Raw genomic sequence first — 10,781 nt, 5'->3', positions numbered from 1 at the left:
TGAGACATCTGTTCTTTTTGGTCAGCAGTGGTTTTGGCCTTTGAATTCTCCCATGGATGCCACCTTTGCTCAGTCTCTTTCTTATTGTAGAACCATGAACAATGACCTTAATTGAGTCAAGTAAGGCCTGCAGGTCTTTAGATGTTGTTCTGGGTTCTTCTGTGACCTCCTGGATGACTTGTTGATGTGCTCTTGGATTCATTTTGGTAAGCCGGCCACTCCTGTGAAGGTACACCACTGTTCCAGGTTTTCTCCGCTTGTGGATAATGGCTCCCACTGTGTCCCAAAGCCTTAGAAATGGCTTTGTAACCCTGCCCAGACTGATAGATTTCAATGACTTTGTTTCTTCTTTGTTCTTGAATTTCTTCAGATCATTGCATGATGTGTTGCTTTTTAGATCTTTTAGCCTACTTCACTCTGTCTGACAGGTTCTAGTCAAATTGGCCTATTAGGCCTAGTGAAATTGAACTCAGCTTTCCAAAAATGTGGATAGACACAGTTAATTTATGATTTAACAAAGGAAGGAAACTGAATATTTGGTTCATCACCTTTTGTCACAATAAAAGTTAACCTGATATGCCAGATGGATGTGTTTCACACATCCATGACATACATGACTTTTGTCATTTTTGAAAAGAAAACAACTGAGTGCTGTTCTTTGTTCTTTTTTAACGAAGAAATGTCAAGTTTTGATAAAACTGGCACTTCAGCAGCCTCCACACTAATGTCTTCTACCATAACAGCACTGGCCTCTTATTGCTGCTTGCTTATGTCACGACTCCGCCGCGCCCGAAAGTACTGCCCCACATCTTCCAGACAATCTTATTTATACGCTTTATGCTTTAATAATAGTCTAGTTTTTTTACTTGTTCTTCGTTGAAACTCAGCCTTTTTCGATGTTTGCTGTCTGGGACATAAATGCCATTACTTCTCCTTTAGGTGGGCTTGTTTCTGTCACATCATTAGATCTGTTAAAGTAAAAATGCTAGTTTAAAGTAAAGTCGTACTTCATTCATCCCCGAAGGGAAATTCCTAGTTTACACTGTTTAGTTGCTTTTTTACATATTACACACATATACAGTGATGGCCTTGCTGCTCATTGCTAAGCACTGCCGTAAGTTGTTTACTTACTTTTTTCAGATTTTTGTTTATTCTGATAAATTCATCATCACTCATCGCCACTGAAAGTGGTTTGAATGTTTCAGTTCCACTCTGATAAAAACCAGATGTCTTGATATCCCAAAGTCTGGTTGTGTTTAAAGGTTCTTCATTTCTATGTGGAATATATCAAAAGATATTAGCCTAATTGTAGCTGACACAACTGGTACTTTATCTTTACATTTATATACATGCAGCTATAGTCCCAATCTTTGCCTGCACTCATAACTGCTGATCAAACTTGTCAAGTAGCATCTCAGTACATCAAGTCCTGTTCAGTTTAACCTCCTTTACCTGCTTAGCATTATTGTACAAACCTGTCCATACAAGCCATGTCTTTTAAAATGAATGGTGACAATCCCCCCCAAACAAAAAGTGTCTTTAGAAAAGCCTGTTTATCTAGATTTGTTATCCTATATGTTTCTACATGTAAAGGTAGAGGTGTGACAGTGGTCATGAGATCTGTCTCTTCAGGTGGATTAGCTTTGAATTATTGTTCCCAGATGTTTTAGTCAGGTTGGAAAGGATAGATCTTCGACAAAAGAACAATTCTGGGGCGCTGGTTTAAGAGACCATGCCTTAAACATAATGGCCGTACTTCCAATATGTTAACCATTTGATGCAACTCTACAGCTTTCCTGTCTAATAAAGGCAAAGAGAATCTTAAACTTTTTTTTTTTTTTTTTTTTTACAATTTTAAGAATTATCACCTTTTAGTGAGACAGGAAAAGTAATACCATTATAATCTTCAGGAGTTTTTGTATTGGTTTTGCTTCATAAACATTTTGTGGCTTGATTCAGAATAACTGGGTAAGAGGGTATGAGAGAAAGAGATGGTTTTTTTTATCTCAGTGTCTCATTTGCAAATCACAGATTATTGTAATCACATTTATTTTGTTTTTGTTGGGGGGAAAATGTAAGAAATTAAGAAGTGAACTGAGTATCTTTGATCAGAAAATGAATTCCATCTACTAAAAGTTATGTTATTTCTACTTTTTTGCCAACATGAGGAATGAATTGGTAATATCACTTTGTCCACTTGGTGATGCTAATGCACAATTTTATTCAGGAAAAAAAATAGTAGAAGAAGAATTTACGAGCGTAGCCGATTTCCGCCGCGCGCGGAGCTTTAAGTCCGTTCCACAGTCGGTTATCCTCGAGCACAGTGAAACACAAGCGTCCGAGCGCGAGCCAATATGTAAACAAGTAAGCGCCTCGCATTTTTTGTGTAACATGTCAGAAAAATCGGCCATGAGCGTGTTTAATTTCCTAAACTGCGATCCGACACAGAAGTAAGTTTGTAGCGATAGCCGATAGCTTTGGTTTAGAGTGGATATCAGCGCTGATGTCGATCATTCACACCGATGTTCATTCTTTATGTATTCAGACTGACGAAACATTGGCTACGATGCTAAAATAAGCTTTATGACAGCGGAGCTCTTCATTGTTTTAAGGATTTCTATTCATATCGAAGGACTACTATTACAGGGCCTCAGACCAGCAGTTATGCATTCACTTTGCTAAGCTGACATGGTTACGATGTTTAGCTTGATTTTAGAGCTACATGATTAGGTCTCTGTGTGTAATTGCGATTTGCGATTAGAAGATACATGACTGGTATCATGAGTTTACGTGCTTGGATATCAAGGAAATTACAGAAAATAATGCTAGTTTTGAACCAGTGTAAATGTCGTTTATAAAACTATGACTGAAATGTTCGTCGACAGCCTTTTTTTCCATGACAAAAACTAGACTAAGACTAACAAAAATAGATCTGTGGTGTCTAAAATTAGACAAACATGTCACGTAGTTTTTGTCGGACATTCAAAATCCGTGAATTTCTCCACTGTGAGTAAATCTGTCATAAACACAATGTATCTGTTGCTAATGTGCCTCTCAGCTGTAGAAAGCAGGGACCCCAGGTTTGGCAGGGTGAGGAGAACACAGTACCATGATTTATTACCACATTTGAAAAACAAAATAAATGCTTGGACTAAAAGTAAAGACTAAAATGTGAGGACTTTTAATGGACTAAAACTAGACAAAAATGTTTTTGAGTTTTTGTCAACTAAAACTAGACTCAGACTGAAAAGGATAGAAATGACTAAAATGTGACTAAAACTAAAATGCATTTCATTTAGACTAAAACTGAAATTAGACATGACTGCCAAAATTAACACTTTTTGAACCGTTTTTTTTATATCAAAAAATATATTATATATATATATATTATAATAATATATTAAGTCGCATAAAACAACATTCAAAACATGAAGAGTTTGCAGCACTGCTTTCAGAATAACTTGATATTCTCCAATAATGTTAGCTTTTCTCTTTCAAAAATAAAGGTGTGTTCACTGAGTGCAAAAGGTAGGGATGTATGATATTATCAACATAATAATAGTATAGGCAGATATTGGCTATAAAAGTAAATCATCCATATCAGTAGATGTGATCAGTCCTGCTGATATAGTAAGCTGTGAATATTGGCCTTACAAACGAATAGGTAAGTGGAGTTTTAAGCTGGACCAACACACCTATGTATATATGATGCTAGAGTCGAGAGTTGTGGCAACAATAATAGAAATTTTAGATATTTGATATTCAGTCATTTCTGGTCTTTATTACCAACAACTGCAAAAAAAAAAAAAAAAAAACCCAAAACATTTTATTATTCATCAAATTCATATGCATACTAGTTCTCGATTTTGAAGTGAAATTTTAAAAATTAAAATATTGAAAATTTCTGAGTCAATCAAACTATCCAAAGCCCATGTAAGGTTAATTTACAGCTTATAGCACTCCTATTTGAGGAGAGTGGATATACTAATGCAAGGCACCATAAAGAAGACCTCTGTTTCAGTATAGAGATCACCGAATGACTGACAGCACACACCCGTGTTAAACTTTTGTGTCCTAAAAAAAAAAAAATTAAGTTGATATATATTAGGATAGTCACATTGCAAGTTTTTTTTTCCTTCAGTGCCAGTCTAATAGCAAAATAAATTAAGAAATACTAATACATGTAAATGCATGTTGAAGTTTTGGTACCATAGTAAGAGAAATAGAAATTCTAGGCACCCAGTATTTTGGTATTTCTGATTTTGAACTTCTCATGCATACTGTCTAAATGAACAATTCATTCACATAGCTTAGAGTGACAGGATAGATGACATATTTGTTTAAAGAACATTTAGATCAGAGAGAATCTGAATCAAGAACAAATCTCCAATACTGGTGTTTAATGATCTGATACTAAAATGGTGTGTTGTCTTCAAATCTGCAGGCCTGTGACTGACTGTTGCTATGAGGTGGATGGTGTGGAGTCATTCATTCGTAAAAGGTTAATACGAATAGAATATTATAGGTAAGACAAAAACACTCAGTTAAATTTTAAAACAATATTAGCCCTAATGATCACATAATTAATATCCAACGGTTTCAAAGACCTTTATAACAGGTCATGACTGTTTTCTCTGCTATAGGTCGTTCCAGTTTTGTTTTCAGTGGAAGAGACCCATGTTTCCCCGACGTTCCTCCAGACCACCAAAGCCCTCCCAGAGGTTCCAGAGGAGCACGAGTCCAAATGAGGAGGTGATCAAGCGCAAGTCAGCGAGTAAGAGACAGAGGAAGATGGGGCTAAAGAATAGCAAAGCTGACAACATTGCAGTGAAAACAGACGACAGGAGAGATCGTGACATTCTGGACGTCATTGACAGAACTCACAAAACTAAAGACGTTAAAGAGGACGATGAAGAAAAGATTGTCGAGGTCCCTGATGCAGGAGTGGACGAGTCGGATGAGGACTACTCTGACAACTGCAGCGTTGTTTCTGGTCCGTCCGTCTTCTTTGAGGTCGGCCCAGAGAAAGAGAAGCCATCACAGAGCTTGTGTTCAGCCTGTCAGAAACTCTACCAGAAAGCAAAGAAGATGAAAGCTCCGCTCAAAAACAAACTCTTAGACAATGGTAAGAACTCTTTTTTTTTTTTTTTCAGCAAAAGATACAATTCTAACACAAGTAAGGAGTAGATTGTATGTAAATTAAGAATCTTTTAGTTTGTTGTATGCCTATATTGCCAAGAAGCAGGGCTTGGTTTGTACTGCCTGACATTATTTTTGTATTTCCAGTTTTTATTAGGTGGTGTGTCAATGCAAAAACGAGTATGGCTTACAGGTTTGTTGAGTCATAATAAGTAATCAGATGTTGCCAGCCAATTTATATTGGATCCTGGAGGAAAGCTTTAAAAGTATAATCAATATTCTTAACATTTGCATAGCAAAAAGTAAATATACTCTTCATGAATGTATTGTGGGGTAAAGACTTTCATAAAAAGACAGAAGGGAACCCTAGGGAACTCTAGGTTTGTTGTTTTTTGCTCTGAGTTTACACTGACTGGATATTCTCTCTCAGATGATCAAACATATTTCATACAAGTTTTATATCATATTTATTTATTTGTACATGAACTCCTCCCTTGTCCAAACCTTATCCCTTGAACCACATTTGACCAAAAAAAAAGTTCTGGTCTGAGAGACTGGTATTGAAGTGTAATATGTGCCAGACCAGTAGTTCTTAACTGGATGGACATCAGGACCCACTACCACTAAGTAAAGTCACGACCCAAGTTTTTATACATTTACAAGCACTGTATTTATTTGATGGAAATATTCCAGTTTTCACACTGAGGAATTTCCTCATTGTCTTAGGAAAACCAGCTATGTTGTCCAAAGAAAATGAGATATGTGTATAGAAATCTTGAGAAAAATACTAAAATTTCTGGTTTTCTTAGGAAACCCTAAAAAAATATATGTATGAATATACTGTATGTCCACTTAGGGCTTCTGTACATTGACTTTTCGACACATTTTTTTCCTGGCACACATTGGCGAGCCACACTCTTAGGTCCCGACCCACTAGTTGAGAACCACTGTGCTTGATGACTTAAGAAGTCACATCGGATACCTTCATGTTTTATTTATTAACACTGTCAGAGAAGCGCTTCAAGGCTGAATAATGAGGCATCTGCCAACTATGATCCAGTCTGTAACTCTTGTTTGTAGTAAACAGGAGTATCCTGATAAGGTCTTCTTCTTTCAGATCCAAAGTCTCTGACGTGTGACCAGTGGGTCCTGCTCAAGAGCTGGAGACCAAAGAGGCTACCTTGTGCAAAAGGGTACGGCAGCTTAATACTGTGTGTGCACATACTTTTGTTTGGATTTAAAAAGGAAGACCACAGCTGTGATGCTCCATGTGCTGTCATTTTTTTATATGCACATCTCTCTTTCTTTTAGGAAGCTTTTGACATACGTGACGCTGGTTAAAAGAAAACTGAGGTTTAAGACTAGTGCAAATCCGACTGAGCAGTGTGTAGGAGAATCAGCCTGCTTGAGGCCACACACTTTCCTGCAGAGGTAAACAGTCTATACATCTCTAGATATCTAGGCAGGTGCATCCTGACAAATGAGAATATCATAAAAAAGTTAATTTTTCCAGTAATTTAATTTTTAAGTTATACATATATATTCTACAGTCATCACACAAAGGCCCTTGTTTATCAAAGTTGCACAGAAACAAGCACAGATTTGGGTGTAGAAACCATTTTACCACTTATGATTTATAAAAAGTGTAACTGACCAATAACCGCGAAAAACTGAGCGGGTGTTGATGGATAGGGTGGCTGAAAACATGCCTGGCATGTTAAATAAACGTTGTTTATTTTCGTCAGGAACCTCAGACAATGCGTCAGAGCTCCACTGAAAAAAGTGACAAAGAAGACCAGGAGGAAGAGGAAAACAGCTGATCCTTGGGGCTCTCGTGTCACAAAGCAGCGGCGTCTCCATAACAACAGTCACCATCAGCGCGTGGACTCAGACCGTGCCGATAAAAACGGCCAACATGCAGCCAGGAAAGTTGTCGACTCTCCTGCTCCAGAGAGTGGCAACGATCAAGAAATGGACACGGTGACGGTCGAGCTGATCCCCTGCTCTGTCACTCTGGAACCAGCAATAGAAGCCCCAGCCAATCAGAACACAGCAAAGAAGAGGGGCGGGTTCAGAGACTTGCTGGCACAGCTGAGAGGCAACAGCAGTATGATTGTGAGAGAAACGCATTGAATTTGCATTTATTTGTCTTGATATAGTCAGACTGCTGTGTATTGTCACAAAAGGCTGATGCTTTTACTATGAAGGGTTTTTTTTGATATTCAGTTTCTAGAAAGTTCCTGCTGCAGTTCCACTTAAGTTTTTTTTTTAATTTATTGATTTTTAGAGTTCAAATTGCCTTAAAGTCTGAAACACGAAGAGAACTAAGCACATATCTTCTGTGGTTTTTGTCACCAGGGTATTCGCCTCCCTATTTTTACCTTTCCCTTTATAGAGATCCATCCCTAGTAGTCCTTGGTAACATTATACAGATCACTTAATGTAAGTCTCAAGTCATTTGAATTTACTAAACCCAACAAAATGTAGATTTTGTAGTGTCTCCAAACTGGAATGGGAAGGATTTACTTGTACTTTTTTTTAATTGGCTGTTGTCCATTTTTGCAGTGCTCTAACTGAGCACGCTCACAAATGTGAAGACTTGAAGGGGCGTTAGTAGTACCTGTAAAATGAAGAATAAACAACCCAGTCATTTTTCATGGCCAAACTCGTAATTGTCCATTCATAATCTGCATGTCATAATGGAAGTCAGTATTATATACCTTTTCCTCACCCAGTGTCTCTACCCAAGGCCATTAAGCACCATCTCTATTTATCAATTCTACATGAAGATGTGGAATTTGTGCGGAGGGGTTGTGATTTTCATATGCTTAGGCTTTGTCCAAGCTGTGCTCAAGCATGGTTTAGCAGGTTTTGGTGCATACAGTCAGTGTTGACAACAAACAGGCAGAACTTGGTCCATGCTTATGACAAAGCAGTTCATAACATCAGTATTTCTGTGATTTATTCTGTAAACAAGCTTGAAAGTGCAGTTAATAATTCATAATCAAACATTTAAACAAATATCCTTGATGCTGTGTATAAAGACGATCAGTTTTTAGGTTCTCTCACTACCTGAAAAATATCAGAAAAGGTTAAACCAAATTGTATTTGAAAAAGTTTTCTTCTTCTCTTGAAAAGACACAACATATAGGGCTGCAACAATGCATAGGTTTAACATTGGTATTGGTTGATATCAGCCCTGTTTGCAAACATCTGCCACTGGCCAAACCATTCGGTATGAACAAATATCAGTTTTTATCTGTTTTGTCAGTGTTGTGTGGCGTCTGGTTAATCTAACTGCTGGGATTTTTACAGGGCAAGAAAATGAACTGTTGAGAAAAGTCTGATCTGTGTTCACAGTCAAATGTGAGAGAAAATGGGGACATTTTAGCAATGCTACCGCAAAAAAAGGATTTAAATGAAAACATCAGCTTCAGCATTGGTAAATGGTCATTTTGAACATCATTATCAGCCCCGATTTTCACACTTTGTTCATCTCTGAAGCTTGACTTTTCACTTTAAATCAATCAGTCATAATGTTTTTATTTCGGCCAACTTTATTTCCCTTAATTTTGAGAAAAGCACATCAAAATGTGTTTCTGTTTCAGGCTTATACCACTAAAGGGAGCTTGAGTAAAGCTGTGGTATCTTACCATTTTGTGGAACTGATACTCATTAGATAAAGGACGTTTCTCTAGGAAAAATGAAATGACAGCAAATTTTGCCTGCAAGTTGTTTAAACCAGTGGTTCTCAAATGGTGGGTTGGGATCCTAAAGTGGGTTGACATATTCTCATTTTATTTTACCAAGTTTTTCCCTGATGCTGAGTAAATTTTGGTGGTTTCATGAAATGTGGACATTGTTATCTTGCACAATATTACTAAGTTAACACATAATCAGTCAAAAAAATATATGTATAATAATTTATTTGGAATTATCTCATTTTCATGGGGAAAAAGCTGGATTTCCCTATATAGCATCTTTGTTTCTTAACATCTAAAAAATAACCAACATTTCCACATTATCGCTGGAAAATTGAGTGAACTAGACGCCTATGCTTTTGTAACGAAGCACTTTTTCAACATGAAAAACTTGTCATTTGACTTTGTTCAATCACATTTTGTCCTAAGGTCAGAGTTAACATTTTTCATTGCAAAAGCTTGAGTGGTTGATCATTTTCAACAGTTTGAATCTTGATATCTCATTACAGAGGTGAAGGGGGATCCTGAGGCTAGGCCAGTTGAGAACCACTGCAGGAACACTGACATCATTCACAAACCAAAGAAAAATTCCCCTTCATTTCAGAGGTATCAAGTAGAGATGCACGATACTGGATTCATGCTGATATTTAGACATTAATTTTAGCCAATACCGATATCGATATTTAACCCTCTGAGACAAGCATGGTTATATACAACAAGAAAGGGCAATTGCTATTCAAAGTTGAATAACTTTTGAACCGTAAATCACAATCTCTTGTTTTTTTTCTTCTGAAAGCTCTCCATTGTGCCATTCTAATGACGCTTTCTTCACCTTTGTAGCTCTAACAGAACATTTTCTGGCAAGCCCTAGTACTGATATCAGGCTGGAAATATTGTGCATCCCTAGTATCAGATGTCTACAAGACAATGACAGTGTGTCGTTGCTGATGGGTTGTGGAGACACAAAGCTGTCCTCATGTCACAGCCTTATAAAATAAAGGTCCAGGTAGGAAGTAGATTATTGGCATTTCAAAAGACACACACAAAAACCAGAGGTTCTGAGAAAGGCTTTTAGAGCTGGTTTCTCCTGTTGCTTGATCCATATTGTATTTTGTCCAACAACAGTACAGACGATTATTCAAGACCACGTGGCTGTGTTAAAAGGTGGAAAAAGGGTATGATATGTCAGCTTTAAGAGTCTGTGAATTGGCCTTGACTTTCTGAAGTAGCAGTATTAGAAATGTCAGTGTTCGATGTTGTTTGTATTTGTATTAACAGTAAGGTTTGCTATTTATTTTAAACAACAAAGTTAGCTATACACTGCTTGTATTTAGTTGATAGTGTGGATTTCAGACAAAATGCACCTTTGCAATTTCTGGTCAAATAAAAAACACTTAAAGTAGTTGTAATGAATATTTCCATCGTCCCGACAGGTGTAATGATTTGTAAACATGATTGGGGGTTTAAGAAGAAGACATAATTAATCCTTGAAGGGGGATTTTAATTTTTACTTGTTAATTATGCTTCGTTAACACATGCACTAATAGAGACATGTCAGAGTGACAGCTGCGGCCCACAAAGGGCAGTCAGGGGGTTCATACCTCTCTAAACACCGTGACATTATCCCAAACAATCTCCTGAACTGCTGCTATTTAGTTTGTTTTCAACATTTTTCTAGACTAAGCACCAGTTCAAATTCTTACATTTGGGTACTTGGCGATACTGAGTACAACTATGACTACTTAAAAATACTGTAACAGTTTTTAAAATTATTTTGAATGTTTTATTTTCATCACATGTTCTTCTTCCCTTGATTTGACAATATTTTAGTGCAAAGTTTTCATCCTCTACATTTTTTTCATCCTCATTTATGAGAAAGTATCACCAGTCTGCAGACATGGATCTGGTTTGGCTACATCCTCACATGATGAGAGACTTGCA

At 37.1% G+C, this 10,781-nt stretch overlaps 1 protein-coding gene across 2 annotated transcripts; it reads left to right on the top strand.

The window, feature by feature from the left end:
• Positions 1-2,375: 2,375 nt before the first annotated feature.
• si:ch211-227n13.3 lies at positions 2,376-10,211 on the top strand. Of its 2 annotated transcripts, none has more exons than XM_041803334.1 (6): positions 2,376-2,450; positions 4,445-4,525; positions 4,644-5,125; positions 6,257-6,332; positions 6,451-6,570; positions 6,885-10,211. In XM_041803334.1, the coding sequence occupies exons 1-6, from the start codon at positions 2,392-2,394 to the stop codon at positions 7,270-7,272; spliced, it is 1,206 nt and encodes a 401-aa protein (XP_041659268.1). In that variant the 5' UTR covers positions 2,376-2,391; the 3' UTR covers positions 7,273-10,211. The 2 variants fall into 2 exon arrangements, with proteins under 2 accessions (XP_041659268.1, XP_041659269.1); XM_041803335.1 differs by lacking the exon at positions 2,376-2,450 and adding an exon at positions 3,562-3,664.
• The last annotated feature ends 570 nt before the right edge of the window (positions 10,212-10,781 follow it).

Source organism: Cheilinus undulatus, linkage group 13 (assembly GCF_018320785.1).
Source record: "Cheilinus undulatus linkage group 13, ASM1832078v1, whole genome shotgun sequence".
Classification (NCBI taxonomy): Eukaryota; Metazoa; Chordata; class Actinopteri; order Labriformes; family Labridae; genus Cheilinus; species Cheilinus undulatus.
This window is presented reverse-complemented; position numbering and strand designations above follow the sequence as displayed.